Source organism: Amblyraja radiata, chromosome 6 (genome assembly GCF_010909765.2).
Source record: "Amblyraja radiata isolate CabotCenter1 chromosome 6, sAmbRad1.1.pri, whole genome shotgun sequence".
Lineage (NCBI taxonomy): Eukaryota > Metazoa > Chordata > Chondrichthyes > Rajiformes > Rajidae > Amblyraja > Amblyraja radiata.
The window spans coordinates 43,890,300-43,916,592 of record NC_045961.1 but is presented as its reverse complement, the minus strand read 5'-3'; the positions used below and the strand labels follow the sequence as shown (position 1 = coordinate 43,916,592).

The following is a 26,293-nucleotide window of genomic DNA, read 5'->3' as shown; positions in this document are numbered from 1 at the left end:
ATCGAACCCGTGTCTCTGGCGCTGTAAGCTCTGCCACCATGGTTGCCCTACATGTGATTTATTTTAGGATTTTCCATTGCTAAGTTATCAACATTTTTTCTCAAAAATAATTCGCATTAAACAAATATCTAATTGTGAAAATATAGTACAGGACCTCAATCTTCTCCTGTGCCTCCACAAAACTGATTTATAGCCAGAAACTAAAATCTCTGCATAGGGGATGATTTTTTGTTTTAGATGCCTCAGTGAAGTTTCCATGTGGCTGGGGCCTTACTATCAAAATCTCCAGGGATTTTACCAAAATCATAATGCACAACCCTAGATTTGGCCTGTAGACTTCAGCGGTCCCAACACACTAACACTATCCAACACACACTAGCGACAATTTACAATTTTACCAAGCCAATTAACCTACAAACCTGAACGTCTTTGGAGTGTGGGAGGAAACTGGAGCACCCATGCGATCATGGGGATAACATACAAACTCCATACAGACAGCGCACGTTGTCAGGATCAAACCCGGATCTCTGGCGTTGTAAGGCAGCAATTCTAAAACTGCCGCTGCGCCACTGTGCCGATGTTTATAATGGTGTTCAACAACAGTTATAAGTTGCACCTAAAGCTGTGATTTATGCTGGTACAGGAGGAAATGTGACTTGTGGCACCATTGAGAGCAAGTCTGGTGTCAAAATGTCGGGCCTGCTAATCTAAATTGTGCAGAATGTAAATTGTTCATGTTGATAAGTGATAGGATCAGAATTAGGCCATTAGGCCCCTCAATTCTACTCCACCATTCAATCACGGCTGATCTGTCTTTCCATCTTAACCCCATTCTCCTGCCTTCTCCCCATATCCCCTGACATTCTTCTAATGAAGAATCCATTTTGCCTTAAAAATATCCATTGATGGCCTCTGTGGCAATTAATTCCTCAGATTCACCTATTTGTTTGGCAATCTAACCTGGGATAATTTACTAACATGTGCAATTTGTGCATTGAAAATCAGCTCTAATTGTTTCAATTTGTCGGCTTATGAATCTGCTGATAAAAGTTGCTGGAGATGGTGCAGTTCTGCATTCTAGCCAGTAGGTGATGCAATTGAGTGAGCTGTGAAATCTCAAGCCCAACTATTGTCATTGCGTATTTTAAAAATGGTCAATTCATTAGTTGGCCACAGATTCTGCATGCCCAGTTTACATTTTACAATGAATAAAATTCACAAGCAATATGCCTTGGAAAGTGAATATACTGATTGGAAACATACCCAAACAAAGTATATTCACTATATTAATTATATTTATTACAATTTTTTAATTGAAAATAAACTGGTTCCCCCGGGGGCTGCACAACTCAGAGTTAGGTCTGCAGGAGGGCCCTACTAACCATAATACAGCAGAAGATAGACACAAAATGATGTAATAACTCAGCAGGTCAGGCAGCATCTTTGGAGAGAAAGGATGGGTGACGTTTCAGGTCGGAACCCTTCTTCAGACTGAAAGTAGGTGAGAGTGAAGGGGGGAACTCGAGGTAGGAAAAGGCCCAAACAAATCAGGGCCTGCAACAGATGACCAAGGAAGGGTAGATCCCATAATGGATCATTGTTGGCTGGGGAAGAGGTGATAACGAAGGGATACAGGGGTGCGAACAGTGGAACCAGTAGGAAGACCAGGGTGGAGGAGGGGGGAGGGAGGGAATGCACGGTTTACTTTTAATTAGAGAAATCAAAATCATACAGCTGGGTTGTAAAGGGCCTGTCCCACTTGGGCGTCATTTGCGCGTCATTTACGCGACATCATTTACGCGTCACGACACACGACACGTGCGTCGTAACGTACACGTGATGCGCGCATGGCGTGCATTATGCACGCATGGTGCGTTGGCAGGGACGCGCGGTTGCGCGCAGCGCCCGAGGATCTTGGGATTCACAAAATCATCGTGCGCCACCTGCGTGACGCGCATATTACGCCCAAGTGGGACAGGCCCTTAAACTGCCCAAGCAAAATATGAGGCACTGTTCCTCCAATTTACATGTGTCATGGAAGAGGGCCAGGACAGAAAGGTCACAATGCAGTTGATATTGTGACTTTTACTGGCCACTAGATTGGCCCTGATAAGACAAAAACAATGGAATGTCAAGCATTTACAAAGCCCTCAGAGTAAATCTAAAAGCTACTGGAACCATTGCAACATTCCCAGCCACATACCCTTTGGATGTTAGAAACAAGGTGATTTTGGTTGGAGATGGAAGAAAGGATCGTCACTGGGAGGAGAAGACTCTCTCCCATTGAAAAAGGCCTGGAGGTGGAATCCATGGAAGAAGAGCTCTACATCATGGCGGGTCCGGACCTCGTTGAGGTGTGGGTGTAGTGATACAATGGTCAGGCCTCTGTTGAGGGAGGTCAGGGGGAATAGTGAAAACATCTGAACGAGGGTCCCGAACAACACGTCACCCATCCATGTTCTCCAGAGATGCTGCCTGACCCGCTGAGTTACTCCAGCACTTTGTGTTCTTTTTTTTTTACCCTATGCAGTTATTACAGTAAAATCTGCTGAAGGAATTTAGAGTGTATCAATGCATGGAAAATCAGAAACAAAAATTGTCCCTGGAAGAAACAATGAAAGTTGACAACATTTTAATCTTTAAATTTGATGGGCGAAAATTAACACTGGACATAAAATCCAATTCCAGAGTATTTAATACTCTCTTCAGTCTGGCCAATATTCTCAGCAGCTACAGTATCAACTAACTGCAGAAATACTGAGATGTAGTGAACAATTGATCCCAAGTGCAGAGCCCTACTAATGAGAGCATAAACCAGTGGACCATGAATCACATGGGAGAAAACATGCTGTTGATTGCCACTTCCCCTTCTATTATCCCAAGCATATTAGCCGTGACCTATCTGCAGGGAGCAAAGATTATGTGATATTATTCATGGATCAGTTAAACTTGCTTGTGGGCATCATATTTTGACTTTAGGTAAAAATAAGGATTGAAAAGACAGTTCGGAAATGTTGAACGTGTCCAGTAGTTACAGAAAATGTTTATTATTTAGAGGAGATGAAGAATTTACTTGTAACATGCTACACAACTTACCGAGCGCATATTTCTTTCCTGCCAGAACACACACAGAACTTACTGGTGTGCTGAATTGTAAGTGGGGCACAAGACCAAGGACCCAATCTAGAACTCTACCTGATTAGAAATCATTGGCCGTGCAATCCAAAATACAAGTAGTTATTTTCAGATGAAATATCTTGGTGTCAACAGCACAAAATGTTTAATTTAGTTTAGATTCGAGATGCAGCATGGAAACAGACCCTTCGGCTACGGAGCCCGCGCTGACCAGCGATCCCCGTACACTAGCACTATCCTACACTCTAGGGCCAATTTACAATTTGCAGAAGCCAATTAACCTACAAACCTATACGTCTTTGGAGTGTGGGAGGACACAGGAGCACCCTGGGGAAACCCAAGCAATCACGGGGAGAACGTACAAACTCCATACAGGCGGCACCCATAGTCAGGATCAAACTCGGGTGTCTGGCACTGTAAGGTAGCAACTCTACTGCTGCGCCACTGCGCCATTCCCATGCTTTAAATGCTTTAACAAATAAAGCTAAATACTGCATGTGAAAAAAGATACATCGGGTTAGGCTGCATCTCCTGAGAACATGGGTAGGTGACGTCTTGTCCCGAAATGCCACCTATTCCTTTTCTCCAGAGATACTGCCTTGACCCGCTGAGTTACTCCAGCACTTTGTGTCTTTTTTTTCGTAAACCAGTATCTGCAGTTCCTTGTTTCTCCAAGCTAAATATGTGAGTGATTTTGTGAAAGGTCCACAAGTTTTGTAGTCAATCTTACACATTGAAATATTCGGTGCAATCTGATGACCACTCTTTCATTATCACATGAACGTTATCCCTAATGTACAAGGAAGGTGAGATGAAAGTCCCACCATGAAAAATCTAATGGCAAGACTCACCCTTTCAATTTTCCGCTCTTCCAGTTTGGGTACTGCTGGTGCAGAGTTTGATGGGCTGGAGGTGGTCGAGGAACATGCTGGTCCACACATTATATCTCCATTCAGGTTGGCTGCATTAACATTTGGTGGAGTGATTGCAACAGCTGCAGAGGTGAGTGAAATGGCTGGTCTATTATTAGGAGATCCGGAGGTTTGGTGAGTGTGTTGTGGGGAGGTCACAGGCTGCGGTCTCACCACAGTGGCGGGGATTCGGGTGGGAGGACTTTGTGTTCTCAGTGGAGGCACAGTAGCAGTTGGACGATCAAGCACTTGAACAGCAGGGTGGACTGCAGAAACAAAATGGAAGGCAGAGTGAAAGGGTTGGTTAGAGAGTGCCCTTGGTTTGTGGCAAATATCAAAGATGTTATTTCCTCAGATTATTTTCAGATAATGTTGATGCTCAAAAATTAAAAATTTCATATTAAAACACAAAAATCGAAACGAGAAAAGTATACACAATATAATTTTAGTTTTTAGTTTAGTTTAGTTTAATATATTGGCAAGTGTACCAAGGTACAGTGAAAAACATTTTATTTGCGAGCTATCCACTCAGTGGAAAGACTGTACGCGATTACAATCAAGCCATCCACAGTGTACAGATACATGATAAAGGGAATAACATTTAGTGCAAGATAAAGTTCAGTAAAGTCCAATTAAAGATTGTCCGAGGGTCTCAAATGAAGTAGATGACAGGTGTAGTTGGTGAAAGCATGTCGGTGAAAGCATGGTTCAGTTGCCTGATAACAGCTAGGAATAAATTGTCCCTGAATCTGGAGGCATGCGTTTTCACATTTCTGTCTCTTGACTGATGGGAAAGGGGAGAAGAGGAAATGTCTGGGGTGAGACTCATCCTTGATTATGTTGGTGGGCTTGCCAAGGCAACATGAAGTGCAGATGGAGTCAATGGAAGGGAGGTGGGTTTGTGCGATGGTCTGGGCTGTATTCATTGTTCATTTGCAATTTCCTGCAGTTTTGGATGGAGCTGTCCCCAAACCATGCTGTGATGCAACCAGATAGAATGCTTTCTACGCCGCATTTGTATAAATTGGTGAGAGTTGTTGAGGACAGGCAGAACTTCCTAAGCCTTCTAAGCCTCCTGTTCAGAAATTCTGATGGAGTAAGTGCCAGATTCTCAACAAACAATGCCTGGGATTCTCCTGGTTACATTTGATATCTTAAATGCTACATCTCCAACTTCCCCATAAAAGCCTGTTTAGATTTGTTTAGAGATACTGCAAGGAAACAGGCCCTTCAGCCCACCGAGTCCACACCGGCAACCGATCACTAGTTCTATGTTATCCCACTTCAGTGTGCACCCCCTATGCATTAGGGGGGAAATTAACCAACAAACCTGCACATCTTTGGGATGAGGGAGGAAGCCGGAGCACCCGGCGGAAACACATTTGATCACATGGAGAATGTGCAAACTCCATGAAGACTGCACTTTCGGCCAGGATCAAATCTTGGTCTCCAGCGCTGTGTGGCAGCAGCTCTGGTGGCTGTGCCACTGTAGTGCCCCAGACAAAACACTTTTCTCATATTTGATGGTCTTTGAAATTATTTAGTTCACTGCTTCGTCTTATTAAGCCATTCAAGCCTTGAATTTAATTGGAAAAAAACATGGATTTATTGCTCCTGCTGAGATCTCCAGGATATTACTAGTTATCTGAAATGCTGCACTTTCATTATGCTTTCCGTGAAGACATTAGCAGCAGATGACAAGACCATCATATCAAAGAAACATTCATAACATTTAAAGAGTAAAAGAAACCACATAGCAGAAAAAAAGTCTTGCTTTCATGAGCAAAGAAAGCCATTTATTTTAATAAATTAATCTTGTTCTCCCGCTGTGCCTTATATTGTGCAATTGTCAGGAGCTGGGATCATTTTAATAGAGGTTCAAAAGTAATGCAGGAGATGGATGTGGAAGATCAGTCCTTCCTCTTCAGTCCTTATCATATAATTTGGATTGCATTCACATGAAAAATGCAAGCATTATTTCAGGCCCTTCAGCCCAACTTGTCCACACCGGCAAACATGCCCCATCCACACTAGTCCCACCTGCCTGCATTTGGCCCACATCCCTCTAAGCCTATTCTACAAGTCCAAATGTGTCTTAAACATTGTGAAAGTACCTAAACTCAAATACCTCCTCTGACAGCTCATTACATTCATCTACCACCCCTTTGTGTAAAAATGTTGCACCTCAGGTTCCTATTAACTCTTCCCCCCCTCACCTTGAACCTATGTCTTCGGGTTCCCAACACTGGGTAAAAGTAGGGAAATTTGCCTTATTTATTGACCCTATCTATTCCCCTCATTATCTTATACACCCCTATACGATCACCCCTCATCCTCCTGTGCTCCAAGCATTGTTACTGAAGCAAAAATGAATATTGGAAAATGTTATACTATAAATAAAAAGAAAAATCATGAATTAGTTACTTATTGTCAAAACACATACTAAAAGACCAGAATTTTCAGTATTGACATGGAGCTGTGTTCAGTTGAAAGTTCCTTCGTGTCCATGTGCTGTCTGGAGTCTAGAGGTCTCCAGAAACATATGTAATAGAAACTGCATGTGATTTATTCACTCAGTTGTAGTCAGGGAGCTGTATTATAAATCAATTTCTGAAATATTGGCAAAAATTATCTTCAGTGATAAAAAATATGATAGATTGGAAGTATACATAGAGTCAGCTGGTCTTTTCGAAGGAGGAAATAGATTATATATTGAGCATAAGATACAAAGAAGCAAACTACTTTGACCTGTATCATGTCAGATCCTTTGTGTGTTTATTACAGCTTTCTTTAATATATTGCAAAGTTTGTCAAATATTTCATTTAGCATCTCCCTGCCTTAGTCCACATTATCCTTTGGGGGATACTTATCTGAGTCAACCTGTGACTCTTGTTTAACAGTTGGTTGCACTGGAGTTAAAGTAGCTTCATGGAAGCTATATGAAAGTGGCGATAATGTGGACCTTACAGATTGCAGATCACTTTGTTATCACACACACCAAAATGTAATGAAATTCCTTGTTCACATAATGCTCTTAGAGTAAACAGTATCCAAAATGATAAATGCAACAATAGATATGACAACATTGCTAATTATAAATATGACTGCATTGAGATGAGCAAAGTTTAGAGGAGAAGTGCAGGGCAAATGCTTCTACACAGGTGAATGCCTGGAACGCGCTGCCAGGGATGGTGGGTGAAGCAGATATGTTAGTAGCATTTAAAAAACACATGGATATAAATATAGATATGCTGAACTGCACATAACCCATAACTCTATTTGGGTTATGTGCAGTTATACGATAGTCGGCATCATGTTCAGACATTGTGGGCTGAAGAGCCTGTTCTTGTGTTGTACTATTCTGTGTTCTATGTTCGATGTAAGGAGTAGAACATCTGCAAATCATAGATATTGTATATTTACGAGCAAGTTAGCATACGAGTGAGGTAGGAAAAGATGATGTACAGTGGTGGGAGGTCCACAAGGAGTATAAGCAATAGCATGGATGAATAGGGGGAATAGTCATTGATTCATTGGTTTAATGGTCTTTATTGTCACATGTACCGAGGTACAGTGAAATTTTTTTTTTTTTTTGCATACAGTTCAGCAAAGTATTACTACAGTATACATAAGCACAATCCTAGATTAAGTATAAAGTACAATAGAAATAATCCACTTAAACAATATACAAGAGTCGCCCGGTTTTGGCGGCATTTACAAAGTCCCAGTTGCTTTAAGTGCGATCGGCCATAAGGCCCGTTGTCCTGGTGGCGTTGCAGGCTCTACTTATTTGCAGTGAATATAACATTTCAGATCAGTTTCTCTGCCACACAAATGCAGAGCAGTATTCCATTTAGACAAATGCATTGCAAAGATGCATAATATTTGGAACAAAGCATAGAGGCATCACTTACCCATCTGCATTGCACTGCGGGCTTGGTTGACAGTTTGTTGTCCTGAATATCGCAGGCAGTTGTTGAGCTGCGGACTGGATGTATGGAGCTGGGGCTGAACAGGAGGACTTGCAATGGGAGGAATGGGCCTCACTCCATTGTTCATCAGACAGGTTACTGCTGGGTGGCCTGCTGAAGGGCTTCCTTTCATGGTTTGGGTGGCGCCTACCGTTACTGCATTTCTTGGCTGAGTTCCTCCAAAGGGAGCCCTAAAACAAGACACATAACATGACCAATTGAATCTCTGCACACAGTCATTTTAATTTACTTGGCAGACCTGTTGCCTCGGAGCGCCTGAAACCCAGGTGCGATCCTGACCTTGGATGCTGTCTTTGCAGAGTTTGCAAATTCTCTCTGTGACCGTGTAGGGTTCCTTGGAGTACTCCGGTTTCCTCCAACATCTCAAAGACATGTGGGTTTGTAAGTTACTTGGCCTTTGTGAGGGGTATGGAGTGGATGAGAAAGTGGGATAACATAGAACTAGTGTGAGTGAATGGTCAGGGTGGATTGGTGGGCCGAAGGATCTGTTTCTATGTTGTATCTCTAAACTATACTAATGACATCGTTTATGGAAAATAGTTCAAGATTGACAATTTATCGAATGCCTATAACAGTGATCAAGGGTTTGTGTGAACTTGATGGGCCGAAGAGCCTGTTTCCATGCTGTATCTCTAAACTAAGCCAATGAAATTGTTGATGGAAAATAGTTCAACATCAACAACTTATCTGGTGCCTATAATAATGATCGAGAGTTTGAGTGAACTCGGTGGGCTGATGGACGAGCTTCCATGCTGTATCTCTAAACTAAACTAATCATATTGTTAATAGAAAATGTAGCAGCAAATGAAAAGGCCATTCAGAGTTGCTGTTTGAAGTTATGGGCTGTTTATTAAAACTGGTGAACATCAGGAGACCATTCAAAGCTGATCTGCTGAGCATGACTTTAATAGAGATTTTAGATTCTCAGTTGACAAGATTACACAGAAACTTGATTAACAGTAAAACTAGGTCTTGATTACAGAATGGAGGTGACCAAAATACTTAATTAGGTGACAAACTAGGTCTGATGACAGTATAAAATGATGATCCACAAGTCTAACTTTGACAGTAGATCCAATTTTCTGTTACAACAATGGGTGCAGGTTATAACATAATGAAGTTCCTGAAACTTGGGTATCGTCACTGCTGTATTCCATGTCTCAACTCTTAGGCTTTGTTTGCAGTTCCCTATCACCACATTAGCACAATCCACATCCCTATTTACTAGTTATTAGCCCTCATTATTCTTTCCTATTTTAATAGAAAATAGAGCCATAGAGAGTTATAGTCATACAACATGTAAACAGGCCCTACGGCCCACCTTGCCCATGCTGATCAACATGTCCCATCTACATTATTCCCACCTGCCTGTGTTTAACCCATATTCCTCCAAACCTATCCTATCCATGTACCTGTCTAAATGGCTCTTAAATGTTACGATAGTACCTGCCTCAACTACCTCCTCCGGCAGCTCATTTCATACACCTACCACCCTTTGTGTGAAAAACTTGCCCCTCAGGTTCATATTAAATCTTTCTCTCTTCACTTTAAACCTATGTCCTCTGGTTCTTGATTCTGGACAATTCTGGGCAAGAGACTCCATGCGTTTACCTGATCTATTCCTCTCACGATTTTGTACACGTCTATAAGATCATTCCTTCTCCTGCGTTCCAAGGAAATAGATCAAGATCAACAACTTATCTAGTAACTTTAACAATGGTGAATGCCCCAGAACTGTTATTCCCCTTGCTTCCAATCCCTCCTATTTCACGACAGCTTCGTTGAGATCATTATTCAATTGTTACCCCACAGTGGGGTAACAAACCTCTGTAGCTGCTCTCAATAATGCCCCAGTCTGTCGATGCACCCACCTGGACACAGGAGTTACGTAGTTCCCAGGAAAAACACCAGACATTCCTGTCCTCAGTGAAGTGCCTTTGAACCATCCGTCCTGGCATTTCTCAATAACTCGGTACATCTCTCCTTTCCGCAGCTCCAGTTCATCGACCTTCTGTGGCTTGTAGGCGTACAGGGCCATGTATCTGAAATGCAAAACTGATATGATCATGTCTGAGGTACACAAAAATGCTGGAGAAACTCAGCGGGTGCAGCAGCATCTATGGAGCAAATGAAATAGGCAACGTTTCGGGCTGAAACCCTTCTTCAGACTGATGGGGGGTGGGGGGGAGAAGGAAGGAAAAAGGGAGGAGGAGGAGCCCGAGGGCGGGGGGATGGGAGGAGACAGCTCGAGGGTTAAGGAAGGGGAGGAGACAGCAAGGGCTAGCAAAATTGGGAGAATTCAATGTTCATGCCAACCGGACGCAAGCAACGCAGGCGGAATATGAGGTGCTGTTCCTCCAATTTCCGATGTTGCTCACTCTGGCAATGGAGGAGACCCAGGACAGAGAGGTCAGATTGGGTATGGGAGGGGGAGTTGAAGTGCTGAGCCACCGGGAGTTCAGGTAGGTTATTCAGGTAGGCCTGCCTGCGCCTCCATCTCTCTAACTGCACACCCTCTGTGATCCCCCCTGCCCTCCAACTGTACAACCACATCCTTACCCAGACTCGATACCACAGCCACATTTGCTTCCTCGGGGCCTGCCTGCGCCTCCATCTCATACCCCATGGCTTCCAGCTCTCTAACTGATCATGTCTGATCTCTGGTCTCGCCTCATCTTCTATGTGAGTTCCACATAACATTCAATTCCTCAGTCATAGTCCATTGGCCCAACTTGCCTGCACCGACTAACATGTCCCATTTACACTAGTCCCACCTGCTTGTGCTTAATCCATATCTTTGACCCAAACCTATATTCTCTGGTTCTTGATTCCTCTACTCTGGGTTACAAACTGTGTGCGTTTACCTGATCTATTCCGCTAATGATTTTGTACACTTCTATAAGATCACCCCTCATTCTCCTGCGCTTGAAGGAATAGTCTTAGCCTGCTCAACCGCTCCCTGTAGCTCAGGCCCTTGAGTCCTGGCAACAACCTCGTAAACCTTCTCTGCAACCCTTTCCAGCTTGACAACAAGCTGGAAAAACACCTGAATTTCTGAATTTCCCTGAGGGGATCAATAAAGTATTTATTATTATTATTATTATTATTATTATTATTATTATTATTATTATTATTATTATTATTATTATTATTATTATTATTATTATTATTATTATTATTAACATCTTTCTAAAGCATGGTGCCTAAAAATGAACACAATACTCTAAATGTGGCCTCACCACCGTCTTATATAAATACACTGACTGAAGAAGATCTTTCAAATAATGATCTATCACCACCTGACATATATCTGATGATTCAGCCTCTACCACCCATAGGGGAAGAAAATTCCAAATATTCACTGCTATCTGAGAGAATAAATTTCTGTGTGCCTATCACAACTCCCAAACCTCTTGACCTTCCCGAAGGAGGGCCAGATTTGAGCCTGGTTAACTCGCCCCCATCCCGGCCCTGACTGTGACTTCAGCTCAGCATCCATGTCTGGCCTGATTTCCCTTTGGGCCTCGGGCACTCTTGAAGTTGGCTGCTGTGGGACCACAACCAAGATGTAATCGGCATCTCACGCTACAATCAAATAGCGCACCTTTTATGTGGCATTGCAAATTCTTGGCCAATATTCTTGGCTCAGATGTGCTTTAAACAGAGCCGTCTTCACTTTTACTGCAACCTATAGAATGAAAGGCATTTCTATTTGAAAAGACGGCTATTATCCTGTAACATTGTGAGAAATGGTTTGAATAGTAAGGTTGCATCAGGTCATAAAGACTAAAATAATTACTGCCATGAGTCTTACGCTCTCCGGTTCTCCATGAGGAGATAGTGAATCATTTTGTCACTGGTGCTCATGAAAAATACATGTTTTTAAACTTTGAAAGTCACGTGTGTGGGTGCGTGTGTGTACGTGTGCATGTGTGCTTACGTGCGTGTGTGCACGCACATCAGTGTGTGTTTGTTAGTTTTAAACTTTGTTCCATCTTCTAGAATATCTATATCCAGCTAGTTGACACTGAAGTTCCTACAATGCTTACGCAGGGAAGAGAAGAATAGTTGAGGTGTTCATTCCACTGGTAGCTATGTCATTCTTGCAGGTCATTGCGTTCTCCCATCCTGTTAAAACCACCTCAAATTTTGTTTATTATCGTCACAAGGTGCAGTGAAAAGCTTTTGTTTGTGTGCTCTCCAGTCAAAGAAAAGACTATACATCTACTTCACTGGAGACCTTCGGACTATCTTTATTTACTGAACTTTATCCTGCATAAAACATTATTCCCTTTATTCAGTATCTGTACACGAGGGATAGCTTGATTGTAATCATGTATAGCCTTTTTGCTGACTGGATAGCACACAAAGAAAAAGCTTTTTGTTGTACCTCGGGACACATGACAATAATAAACTAAACGCTAAACTCTACAATCAGGCCACCCACAGTGCACAGGTAAAGGTTAAAGGGTACGACGTTTACAGTAGTCCAAAGATATAATGTTAAAGTCTGATTAAGTCTGATTAAGATAGTTCAAAGGTCTCTAATGAGGTAGATGGGAGGTCAGGACTGCACTCTAGCTGATGAGAGGACCATTCAGCTGCCTTATAACAGCTGGGAAGAAACTGTCCCTGAATCTGGACATATGCATTTTCAACCTTCTGTAGCTCCTGCTCGATGGGATAGGGGAGAAGAGGTAAGTGATCAGTACTGGGTTTTGCTGGTGGCCTTGCATCAGCGTGAAGTGTAGATGGGGCCAATGAAGTAAATGGAAGGGCGGTCTGGACTAAGTCCACAACTCTGCAATTTCTTGTAGTCCTGGATGGAGCAGACCATGGACCAAACCATACTGTGATGCATCCCAATAAGATGCTTTCTACGATGCATCTGTAGAAGCTGATGAGGGTTGTTGGAAACATGCTGAACTTCCTAAGCCTAAGTGTTGGTGTGATTTCCTGGCCACAGCTTCGATGTGGCTGTGGCCAAGAAATCAAGGGATATGGGGAGAGGCTAACGGAATCAAGGGATATGGGGAAAAAGCAGGAACGGGGTACTGATTTTAAATGATCAGCCATGATCATATTGAATGGCGGTGCTGGCTCGCAGGGCCTACTGCACCTATTTTCTATGTTGCTATGTTTCCCAGACAAATTGATGAGAATATTTATTCCTAGGAACTTAATTTGCTGGTGACACTTGCAGGAAGACAAAAAAGCTTAAGTTTGTGAAGTCTATTTTTGTTTAACACCAAAAGCCACGTTATGTATAATGGCATCAATGTTATTTTTCACTGACTTTATCCCATTGTTGTTTGGAATATAGCTGAATTTCTGCAGCATAATGGCTGATGCGTGACTGACAATTTAAGATTAATGTAATCTGAGGAAAATGCTGTGCGATTTCCAACAGGCACGAGGCTATATCCTAAAGTCTTGGTTGGTTCACATACTGATCTCTAATTATATGTGCAAATTAACACATCATTTGCCCTCGAAGCAAACAGTAACAATTTAAAAAGTAGTTGATTGACTGAAATGCTTTGGGGTGCCTTTTGGGCCTGTCTCACTTACGCGACTCTTGAGGCGACTGCCAGGGACTAATTTGAATGGAATTCACCTACGACACTTGGCGACAATCGGCGACAACCTACGACAGCAAATATTGTCGCCACTGTTGCCGAAAATGTTATAACATGTTGAAAATGTTGTGGCAGTCGTCTGTTTTCGCCCAAAAAATCGCCTAAGTGGGACAGGCCCATTATGGACATAGACGTCTTCAAGTAAATTATTTTTTTCCCCAGGTTTATAGATTTGATTCCTGGATTGTGGATTAGAACAGCAATGAGAACAAATTCAATAATTTACCAATACATTATGTTTCCTGGACATTTCTGAATGGTTATTAAATTTTCTGTCACCAAGCCATCACAATAAATGATAAATATTGTATTTTAATAAAGTTAGATGATAACTGAGTAATGCCGATCAACATAATTTGGAAATATAACTTATCTCCAGCTACAATATGTTCCACTAAACACGATCAGCATTAGTAAATGACCAACTTTTGCATTTTAGCCTTTCGCCAATTGGTTCAGAGTAATGACATCTCATTGCCCAGGATTTATAATGGTATGTAGCGTGAAATCAGACTATTATATGAAAGCCCTGAAGGTGTGCTCACTTTAATAAGCTTCAGCATGGTTCACCATGTAATGTAGGAGCAAGGAATTATGCTTGATTGGCCCAAGCTCACAGAATTGTTTGATAATTAGATGGAACACATGTGCTGCACGCTGATATTGTAAGCCATCGTGAATTAAGATTGCATTTTTCTTTACTAATGTGTACATAATTTACATAATCCCCCATTGATTCGTTAGAAGTAAAAAATAAATCAAAACTGTGTCTGAGGTGATTTCCTGTTAAAATGTTATATCTGAGTGTTCCAGAATTTGTGCTAACTGCTCAAAATCTCAGTTATTTTAGTAAGTATTATATTTAACAACTACTTCCACAGGCTCCAATTGGAAAGCAGTCTTTCTACTGGGACATTTATCCATCTTGGTGATGCTCTCTGTTCTCATACACAACTAAGGTTTATTCACCATTTGCTACACTGTTATTTAAACCTGATTAATTTCTGACATTTCCCTTTAGTCAACTCCTCTGACTTCATCTCAAGTCAAGAGAGTTTTATTGTCATACTGGACCAAGTGGGACCCGTTGGGTCCCTGTCACACTGGAGGGCTGGTGCCCGAACGCAATATTCCACCACTCACCCATAGCCCCCAACTGTGCAAGCACGGCTGACAGGTTGCCATTGTGACGTCAGAGATCCCCGTTGTGACGTGAGTCATGGCTCCCCTCCCCAAGTGTGCCACGCCATCCCTCTTCCTACCCCTATCATCCTCCATTTCCCCTCATCCCCAGTACTTCCTCCCCCTCCTCTTCACCCTCCCTCTTCTTTCCACTCTCCTCCTCCCCTCCCCTCCCCTCTCCCCTACCCTCAGTCACTCCCTCCCTCCCTCCATAACCCCTCACCCCCCCTACCTCCCTCTTCTCCCTCTATCTCCCTGCTTCCCCACTCCTCATCTCTCCCCTCCCCCACTCCCTCCCCCTCCTTACAACAATGTAACAAATCTCTCATTGCACTGGGAGTCCTATCATTTGTTAACATTGTAATGGGAAGGGCAAGTTTTAAAGTGAAAAGTTTGATTTTTTTAGTGAAAAGTGATTTTTTTTTAAGTTTAAAATGTGAATAACGTAAAATATAACATCAATCTGAATGGAACGCTGCTGTGTTTGTGAACATGTATTTTTTTTAAATGTAAATGAGATCCTATTGTGATGTCATTGTGGGGTGGAACACTGCTGATGGGCAGTTTGAGATTCCATTGTGACATCACACGTTGCTAACTTCCAGTGCAATTCAAGTGATTTTTGTCAAAGTTTAAAATGTGAATAACTTGTAAAATAAATTGTAAAGTTTAAAATGTGAATAACTTGTAAAATATACTATCAATCTGAACAAAACTTGATACACCACACACCAGGGCAATGGCGAGTAAGATGGGCCAAAGATTACCACCGCTAACAGCCATTTTTTATGCAGTGCAGCCTTTCAAAGCAGTTACCACCACCACCATCAACAGCCTTATTTTTTTGCGGTGCAGTCTTTCAAAGCAGTTACCACCACCAATAACAGCCATTTTTTTTGCAGTGCAGGCTTTCAAAGCAATTACCACCAGCAACAACAGCCATTTTTTTGCAGTGCAGCCTTTTAAAAGCAGTTACCACCACCAACAACATAAATTTTTTTGCAGTGCAGCCTTTCAAAGCAGTTACCACCACCAACAACAGCCATTTTTTTTGCAGTGCAGCCTTTTGAAAGCAGTTACCACCACCAACAACAGCCATTTTTTTTGTAGTGCAGCCTTTCAAAGCCGTTACCACCACCAACAACAGCCATTTTTTTGAGTGTGCAGCCTTTCAAAGCAGATACCACCACCAAAAACAGACGTTTTCTTTTGCAGTGCAGCCTTTCAAAGCAGTTATCACCACCAACAACAGCCTTTTTTTTTTTGCAGTGCAGCCATTTTTTTTGCAGTGCAGCCTTTCAAAGCAGTTACCACCACCAAGATTAGCCATTTTTACTTTGCTGTGCAGCCATTTAAAAGCAGTTACCACCACCAACAACAGCCATATTTTTTGCAGTGCAGCATTTCAAAGCAACCATATTTTCATTTTCAATTTGTTGGGAAAAAGCTGTTCCTGAACCTGGACGTTACAGCTTTTGGGTTCCTACACTTTCTTCCCAATGGCAGGAGTGAAATTAGAGTGTGGCTAGGGTGGTGTGTGTCTCAGACGATGCTGGCTGCCTTTTTGTGTGTGTGTGTGTGCCCTCATGAAAGATCAATTGCAACAATAACCTTAATTTAGAGTTGCTTACAGATTACGGTAACTAGTTAGTTCAGCACAACTCGACAGCGTTGCAATAAACTGAGGATATTAGGGAGTGGTTCTGAGATCAAAACAGAGTTTAAAATTTTAAACAGAATTTATGGGATAACCAAGTGGCAAGCCAGCTACTTCTCAGATACTGATTGCTGCATCAAGTATTATCACGAGCACCTTTTTGGGTTTGTGTTGAATTATTTCAGGCACCTACATCTTATGATATGGATGTGCAATGACACGGATATAAAAAAAGCTCAGGACAAGCACAGGATAAATACTCATGGAGAAATGAGAATATGGATAACTAGTCTATGGATAAATCTAGAACCAAGGTTGTCAGTTAAATGCAAGGTCTTGTTGCGGTAGAAGCCAAAGTGTGTCAGCAAGCATGGGACTCTGGGTTAATGCAAAGAGGATATGGGCAGCAGAGACTTGTAAAGGAAATTGGGAAGCAAGCAAAGAAAGAATTGGAACAGTGATGTATCAAAGTAACAATAACATAATTGAAGGTTGCAACAACAGATGAACTAAGGCAGGGGGAGACATAAGACAACATTGTTGTCAAGGACTAAGAGGCATAGCTTTGAGGTGATAGTGACAAAGTTTAAAGGAGATTTGTGGGGCACATTTTTTTTCTCACACAGAGGATGGTGGGTGGCTTGAATGTGCTGCCAGGGGTGCTGGTGGTTGCACAAACGATATAGGCATTTATGGGGCTTTTAGATAGGTACATGGTTACGTTGGGAATGGAAGGATATGGATCACGTGCAGGCAGATGAGATTAGTTTATCATGCGATTAATTTCGACACAGACATTGTGGAGCAAAAGGCCTGTTCCTGTGCTGTACTGTTCTCTATGTATTTAAGTATCTAGAGAAACACATGAATTGCCAAGGCATAGAAGGCTACAGGCCAAGTACGTAAATAGGGTTAGTACAGATAAGTACTTGATGGTTGGCATGGAAATAGTAGGGTGTATAGGCCGTTTCTTGCTGTAAGACAAAGTACAGACTCTATCCGCCTGAGTGCAGCCTCAATTGAACTTACTGCCGTTTTTGGGAGGTGCAGGAGATTCTTTATCTCGTCCTTAGTCAATCCTTCATAAAAGGCATCATACTTTATTGCATCCACCTTTGCGTAGCATATTACAGGAAAGATCATATTGGCAAGGATGGAAAAGAGATTTAACAAAGTATATCAAGGAAGGTGGGATTTTTGTTATGTAGTCTGGAAAAACTGTCATTGTTTTCCTTAGAAAGAGGGCGTTGTTGAAAGACAGAATATTTAAAGTTATGTAGGGATAGATGGAGGAGATAGCAAGAAAATGTAAGAAAATGAAAGAAAGGAAATGGCATTTAAGAGACTTTTAGATAGGCACATGGAAGTGCAGGGAATAGAGGTATCTGGATCATGTACATCAGTTTAATTAGGCATCATGTTCAATGGTTATTTTTTGTCACATATGCACAGCAGAGTCAAATTCTTTTGTACAACCACAAATGCACACTCGCCATATTTTGGTGCCATTTACAAGGGGTACAAAAGCAGTCCAAAGTCCAATCCACATGTTCGAATTTTCTGAAGCGTCCCTGATCCAGGTAATCCCAGGTATGGCAGGTTCAGCACAAATATTGTGGGCCAAATGGCCTGTTGCTGCGCTGCACTGTTCTTTGTTCTATGTTCTTGTTGAAAGAGGTGTGAAAAATAAAGGTATAAGCAAAAGGATTAATCATGACTTGAGGAGAGAATGTTTACACTGCTAATGTTTAGATCTGTATTGTATTGCTGAGGGTAGGTAAAAAGGCAAGTTCAAACATCAGGCTGGAGTGCTTAGTTTTGAGGGACAAAAGTTAAAGGAGATGTGCGGAGCATATTTTGATTTCACAAAGAAAGTGTGTGTGCCTGCAAGGTGCTGCTGCCAGGAATGGTCATTTAAGAGGCTTTTGGATAGGCATTGATATGCAGGGAATGGAGGTATAGGGATCATGTGCATGCACAGGAGAGATTAGTTTAACCTGTCTTCATGTTTGGCACAGACATTGTAGGCTGAAATTCCTGTACCTGTGCTGTACCATTCTATGTTTTATGTAATTACAGGTTTCAAATGGAAGCTGAATGAATATCTGAAAGGATTCACCAGTTGGCGCAAACAATGGCTGCCTCGTCTGTCCCTTCCTTCTTCGTGTCTATTTTGTAGGTGTAAAATGTATGCTTTTTAGTGTTCTTTAGCTTGTTTTAGTGTGGGGGATGGGGGGAGGGAATTGGGGGAAACTTTTTCGAATCTCTTACCTTGACGGAGATGCGATTTTTTCCCGTATCGTATCTCCGTCCGCACTAACATCGTGGAGTTGGCGGTCTTTGCTGCAGATCGACCGGGAGCTCCATCGTGGGAGCTCATGGAGCTTACCATCACGGAGCCCGCGATCCCTGTCGGGGGGTCGTCATAGGGGTTCCACCGTGGGAGCCTGCGAGAATTTAACATCGTGGAGCCCGTGGTCTCTGGTTAGAGACCGACATCGGGGACTCCAAGCCACAGGAGCTTTCGCCCGCCCCAACGCTGAAGCTTCAATTGCCCCGGCGGGGACTGCGACCGCCGGCTGTGGATGGTTCGACTGCCCCGACCGCAGGAGAATAAAGAGAAATGAGATTGGACTTTATTACCTTCCATTACAGTGAAGAACGTGGGGAATACGCTGTGGTGGATGTTTATGTTAACTTTTATGTAGTTGTGTGTCTTGTTGCTTTTTTTAGTATGGCTGAATTTGGTAATCTGAATTTCACTGTACCTTAATTGTTACATGTGACAATAAACTGACCTTGAAACCTTGAAAGAGCCTGCAGGGCTAAGGGAGCAGGAAATGGAACAAGATGGACACATAGGGCTGATGGCTCGACCTCAGGCCAAATTCAATGCAGAATCAGTGTGGGACCCGACCCAAAACATCGCCTATCCATGTCCTCCAGAGATGATGCCTGACCCGCTGAGTTACTCCAGCACTCGGTGTCTTCTTTTGCAAACCAGCATCTGCGATTCCTTGCTTCTTCAATGCTGAATCATTCTGTCATACCAAACAAGGGGAAGCAAGTGTGTGGTGATTCCAGGCAGGGGGACCAAACCAGCAAGAAATGGGCCATCTGATTCAACCAATCCATGCTTGCTTTTGTTCTCCATGCCACTGAACCATGATAATAGTATTTACTTGTCCTGTTCTGTATCTCATTAGATTTTAGCTGTCGGCAAGCCAATAGACTGAAGTGCATTCAATTGAAATAAAGGCAGTTTATCAAACTAATCAGGCACAATCTCACCACTCAAGTTTAATTTTGGAGCTATAATCTAACATCCATTAATGATAATTAGCAGATCCTTTTGCCTGACTGTTGCAATTTAGATAACTGTTGTTTGGCATAACAGTAAAAGAGGTATTTAGTTGTCAAATGTACCTGATCCTCATTTCAAGGGAGATGATGATGGCTCTCAGAGGTGAAAACAGGAGAACATTTTAAAGGACTTAGACACAAAAAGCTGGAGTAACTCAGCAGGAATGCTGCCTGTCCCGCTGAGTTACTGCGGCATTTTGGCGGTTTATCTTTGGCGTAAACCAGCATCTGCAGTTCCTTCCTCCTTATTTCAAGGTCTTTGTCACCTGGAGTGACCGTGCATTATCCACCCGTTAAGAGACTTCATGAAGAGTGGTGCATGAAAGAAATGTGGTCCCAAACCAAGGTCTCCCCCTTGTCCGAGAAGCCTGACACTATACACATGATAGAACTTTAATTAGAAATTATCACTTACATATTGAGCGGTAATTGGGTCTTTGGTGCTGTTCCTTGTTCCCCAATGGCAGCCCCCAATCTCGGACCCACTGCACCACCAATTGCATTGGCAGTAAGAGATGAAGCCTGTAAAATATATCAGACACATAGATTTAATACAGAAATCATTGGCATTACTTCCAAATGTTTACTGTTTGATGGTTGAATACTTGATGGTTAGCTGGTTGACAATTAAAAAAGACGATTTGTTCAATTAAAGCAGCAGCACTAAAACCCATTTTATCCTTTGCATGGGACCAACAAAGTAGTGAATGCAAATACAGAATCACTGCCTGTGATTTCCCTATGTTGTTTCTCTATGTTCCCTCAGTGCCCTTACTCAGAAATTCCACTATTTAAACTCTGCAAAATGTATATTTCCTTGCAAGGTGAAGTTTGATTCTTTTAAAGATGGATACAAAGTGCTGGAGTAAAGGGCCTGTCCCACGAGCATGCGACCTGCATGCGGCAAGCGCGACCTAAAGGGCCTGTCCCACGAGCATGCGGCCTGCATGCGGCAAGCGTGACCTAAAGGGCCTGTCCCACGAGCATGCGACCTGCATGCGGCAAGCGCGACCTAAAGGGCCTGTCCCACGAGCATGCGGCCTGCATGCGGCAAGCGCGACCTAAAGGGCCTGTCCCACGAGCATGCGACTGCATGCGGCAAGCGTGACCAAACCAGAAGCGGGGGCCACGCGGAGGTCAAGTGAATGACATGAAGTTCGAGCAAAGTCCGCGGGAAGTTCGCGCGTGATGTACGGCGTCGAGGCGGTGCGTATGGCATTGAGGTGGCTGCGTGCCGGCAGGCCGTTGCCGCGCGGAATTTTTGAATACGGTCAGTATTTCGGAGCCCCGCACGATGTCGGGACCGGCTCCGCACAACTCCATACGGCTCCAGCGATCGAAGTGGGACTGGCCCCGCGAGGCCTTACGGCTCAAGCGACCACATTAGGTCGCGCTTGCCGCATGGAGTCGCATGCTCGTGGGACAGGCCCTTTAGGTCGCGCCTGCCGCATGGAGTCGCATGCTCGTGGGACAGGCCCTTTACTCAACGGGTTAGGCAGCATCTCTGGAGATTCTTTCTACATTCGTTAACATGAAATCTAACTCACTGTGACATAAATTGAGCCACTCCAGCGATATGACAAAAAAGAAACAAATGTAACCATTGAGAAATCATTAAAAAGAACACAATTTAGCTTTGCAGTTATGAATGAATATTTATATATATCCTCCAAACTGTGGCATGTGGCTTAAATAAACCACCACTGTCTGCAATGATCCTGAAGCTAAGGAATTTAGGGCATGCAGCAGTAGAGTTGCTGCCTTACAGTGCCAGAGACCCGGATTCGATCCTGACTACGGGTACTGTATGTATGGAGTTTGTACATTCCCCCTGTGACTGCGTGGGTTTTCTCTGGGCGCTCCGGTTTCCTCCCACACTCCAATGACATATAGGTTTGTAGGTTAATTGGCTTTGGTAAAAATTGTAAATTATCCAAAATGTGTAGGATAGTGTTAGTGTACGGACGGGGTGATCGCTGGTTGGCACCGACCTGATGGGTTAAAGGGCCTGTTTCTCTAAAGGGCCTACATCTCTAAAGTCTAATGCCCCTGTCCCACTTAGGAAACCTGAACGGAAACCTCTGGAGACTTTGTGCCCCACCCAAGGTTTCCGTGCAGTTCCTGGAGGTTTTTGTCAGTCACCCTACCTGCTTCCACTACCTGCAACCTCCGGCAACCACCTGCAACCTCCGGGAACCGCACAGAAACCTTGGGTGGGGCGCAAAGTCTCCAGAGGTTTCCGTTCAGGTTTCCTAAGTGGGACAGGGGCGTAAAAGTCTAAAAGTTTAAAGAATCAAATGCAATGCAATCCTGACAACAGATCATTCCTGACAGGGCTGACTGGCTGGTGATGTGCCCGCAAAAAGCTGGAAGTCATGAATGACTTGGAACATCTCACCTTCCAGGAGCTTTGTTAATCAGAAGATACAGGAAAGGAGCTTTGGGGAATGACAGTGAATGTGGGTTTGAGCTGTTCCCTCAGGGTTCCGAAACACACTAGAGGGCACAGCTGTAAGGTGAGAGGGGGAAATAATGGAGATGTGTGAGGCAGGTTTTTTTACACAGAGAGTGTAAATGCATTGGTGGTGGAGGCAGATACAATAATAATGTTTCAGAGGCTTTTGGATAGGCACATGGAAGTGCAGGGAATAGAGGGATATGGGTCATGTACAGGCAGATGAGATCAATTTAACTTGGAATCATGTTCGCCACAAACATTGTGGGCCGAAGGGCCTGTTCCTGTGCTGTACTGCTCCATGTTCTGAATTGTGTGGGTCACCCTCTAATAGACAGCTTGCACTCTATTTGTGGCATTATATACTGGCTGAGCTGTGACTCTCCAAAGAGCAGTCCGCTTTAAATCAACACGACCTCCTCTCACCCAGCTCAGCTCCAAGTAAGCACTGCACAAGGACTGATGTCGCTACACGTATTGTATCCACGGGTAGTGTGAAAATAAATCACAGAAAAATCATGTTATCTTGTTCCTTTCAGGAAAACATTGATTTTTCATCGTGTAGCATTGAAGAAGCAAGTAGTGCATGAAATAATTTACTGACATATACTCCTGCTGACATATACTCCTGCTTCTGCCTGTAAAGCAAAATGTAGAGACTCGAGTGTAAAAAGCTAGGCAGATACTCCAGTGCAGTGCTAATGGAGCGCTTTCAAATAGGACATTATTCCGTCTGTTCAAGTACAGGTGCCAAGGGTTACGGGGAGAAGGCAGGAGAATGGGGTTGAGAGGGAAAGATGGATCAGCCATGATTGAATGGCGGAGTAGACTTGATGGGCTGAATTTAGTTTAGTTTAGTTTAGTTTAGAGATACAGCACGGAAACAGGCCCTTCGACCCACCGAGTCTGCACTAACCAGCGATCCCCGCACATTAACACTATCCTACACACACTAGGGACAGTTTACACTTATACCAAGCCAATTAACCTACAAACCTGTATATCTTTGGAGTGTGGGTGGAAACCGAAGATCTCAGAGAAAACCCACGCGGCCACAGGGAGAATGTACAAACTCTGTACAGACTGTACCCATAGTTAGGATCAAACCCAGGTCTCCGGCGCTGCAAGCGCTGTAAGGCAGCAACTCTACCGCTGCGCCACCATGCTGCCCTTGGCCTAATTCTGCTAAAATTTATGAACTTATGACCAATCAGTCTGAACAAGGGTCCTGACCTGAAACATAACCTATCCATGTTCTCCAGAGATGTTGACTGATCCGCTGATTTACTTCAGCACTTTGCGTCAGCAATTACAGGGCGTGGGAGAGGATGAGAGCAACACGGTGATGGGGGCGCATGCAGGTGCGGGAGTACCAGCCGCTATCCAGCGTAGCTGATTCAGCGAGCGAGTGTGCAACTCTGTTGACATCTCCCAGCTTTGCTTGACTTGACCCAGTCCCTGGTTGTTGCAGTTTCAGGGTTGAGGTTGGGAGAGAACACACACGGAAATGCACCATTACCCGCTGACAGAAGATGCCTGTTGCCTCTCTGCAGCTGGCAAATCCATCCCACTCCATCTCGCTGGCCTCTTCAATGCACATTCATATGTGAACTGTGTGTCCATAAAACTCTGGGCTACATAACCCAGAGAGGACTGGTACTTTTAAGTAGATCGCAATGTGCTGGAGTAACTCAGAGGATCAGGCAGCGTCTCTGAAGAACATGGATAGGTGACGTTTCGGCCTGGGACCCTTCTTTAGACCTGAAGAAAGATTTCATCCTGAAATGTCACCTTTCCATGATGTTCAGAGATGCTGCCTTACCCGCTCAGTTACTTAGCACTTTTTGTCTTCTTTTGTAATCCATCACCTGCAATTCCTTGTAGCTACCTGCATTGCCAACCTCTCCCCACCGGGATCTTTCCAGTCAAGGGAATTTTGAGAGATTGCAACCAATATTTCTAATCTCTCTCCAACAAAGGATTTTTGATACGTGAGACTTTCTTTGTGTATTTTTATATAATACTTATTGGCCAAAAATTGTAACAGTCCTTCAAAACATAGAGGAGATCAGGATTGTGATCCCCCGATCATCAAGTTGAGGGTTGTGGGTCACGAGTCATGGGGCTGCACTTGAGAGAAGCTGGGAGCGAACGTCAGTTAAAAGTGTGAGGAGGGTGTGTTGGGACACCGGGAATTGGTGAAGGTATATACAGATCCACCACCGATATTCCGGCAACTGGTGGTCTGGCACCTTCTTCAATCCGGAAGAAATTATGGGAGCGCACTTGAAATCCTCCCCGGAAGTCCACCCACAAATGTGATGCCCAGGCTGAGTGTGATGGTCAATCTGGACCTCATCGGGACTTCCGTGCCGATCGATGGGTTGAATTTGCCCCCTGCAGCCGGGGCTCTGGAACTCTGGCCCAGACAGAACTGGCAGATCCGTTCCCATAGCAGATCTCCGCGTCCGACTTTACGGGCCGGTACCTCGCCCCCCCCCCCCCCCCCCCCTTCCCGCCAAGGCTGCGACCTCTGCTGGTCCGGCAAAAGGGATAATAGGGCAAGGCAAAGGTGCCTGAAAATCAGTGGTGGAGCTGTAGGAGAAGCAATCGGTGGATTGGTTTTAGGTGCAAGGTGTAATGCCAGGTTCACAAATGGAGGAACAAATTTGTAAAACGACATTGTGTTAACTAGAGTCCGCATGACAGAGCTGCACAAACTGGATGCATCTGTGCATAGGTGTGTCGCATGCACAGAGGACACGGAACAAATTTGGTATTCTACGCGAACCAAACAAAAACTAGGCAATCAGATTCATTGATCAGGTTTTTGATTAAATTATTTCGCTTACCACACAAGAACATTGGCTCGTGAAATAATTACTTGGGCTCTCATTCTTTTATGTACAAGCAAATAGAAATTAAAAATTGATTTTGATTGATTGAATCTTTAAGTGTTCTTCAAATTGTGTGAGCAGGAAACAAGCAATTAACAGAACTACACAAAGCATACACAAAGCTTAGACAGCCACCTGCTCTCTATTTATTTGGAGCGTTAAGTACTGTTCTGGTTGCTCCATTACAGGAAGGATGTGGAGGCTTTGGAAAGCATCCAGAGGAGGTTTACCAGAATGATGCCTGGATTAGGGTGTATTAGCTACAGGGAGAGGTTGGACAGACTAGGATTTATCTCTCTGGAACTCCGGAGGTTGTGGGAGACCTGATAGAAGTATTTTAAATCATGAGAGGTATAGATTGGATAAAGTCATTACCTTTTATTCCCAGGATGGAAAAATCGAATACTATAGACCATAGCTTTAAGGTGAGAGGGGAAAAGCTTATAGGAGATGTGCGGGGCAATTTATTTTACACAGAAGGTGGTGAGTACCTGGAACATGCTGCCAGGGTTGGTGGTGGAGGCCGATACAATATTGGCATTTAGGGACTTTTAGATGGGCACACGGATATTGCAGGGAATGGAGGGATGTGGATCACATGCAGGCAGAGTTAATCTTGGCATCTTAGCTGTGACAAGTGTCGGTACTGACATTGGTGGCCAAATTTTCCTGTGCTATACTGTTCTATGTTCCATGTTCTATATGATAATAAATAGTAAGATTTTTTAGGCGACTGCTGGCGTCTGTCATAGTCGTAAGCAGGTCACCGAAAAACTAGCGACTGGGCCCCCCTACGACAATGTCTACGACAAGCTACAACCTACCACCTAGTCGACGTCAAGCTATGGCAAGCTACCGACAACTGGCGACCCATTAGGACATCCACCTACGACCACACCCACAACAACCTATGACCACCTACATGACAACCAAAGTCAACCTACGTCCACCTGCGACAAGCTACGACAAGCAACGACCCTGTCGGTGACAAATGAGGACAACTGAAGACAATTCATGTCATTTTGGCCTCCACAACAATGGAATCACCCAATTTTCCTATA

General features: G+C 43.6%; 1 protein-coding gene across 1 annotated transcript in view; it reads right to left on the bottom strand.

The window, feature by feature from the left end:
* The window catches only part of sh3rf3 (SH3 domain containing ring finger 3), a 295,179-nt gene that overhangs the window by 13,499 nt on the left and 255,387 nt on the right, over positions 1-26,293 (bottom strand). The window contains exons 5-8 of the mRNA XM_033022646.1: positions 20,296-20,402; positions 9,911-10,081; positions 7,962-8,209; positions 3,987-4,312 (exon numbers count right to left, since the gene is read on the bottom strand). Of these exons, the coding sequence (XP_032878537.1) occupies positions 3,987-4,312; positions 7,962-8,209; positions 9,911-10,081; positions 20,296-20,402 (852 nt within the window). The remainder of the gene's footprint in view (positions 1-3,986; positions 4,313-7,961; positions 8,210-9,910; positions 10,082-20,295; positions 20,403-26,293) is intronic.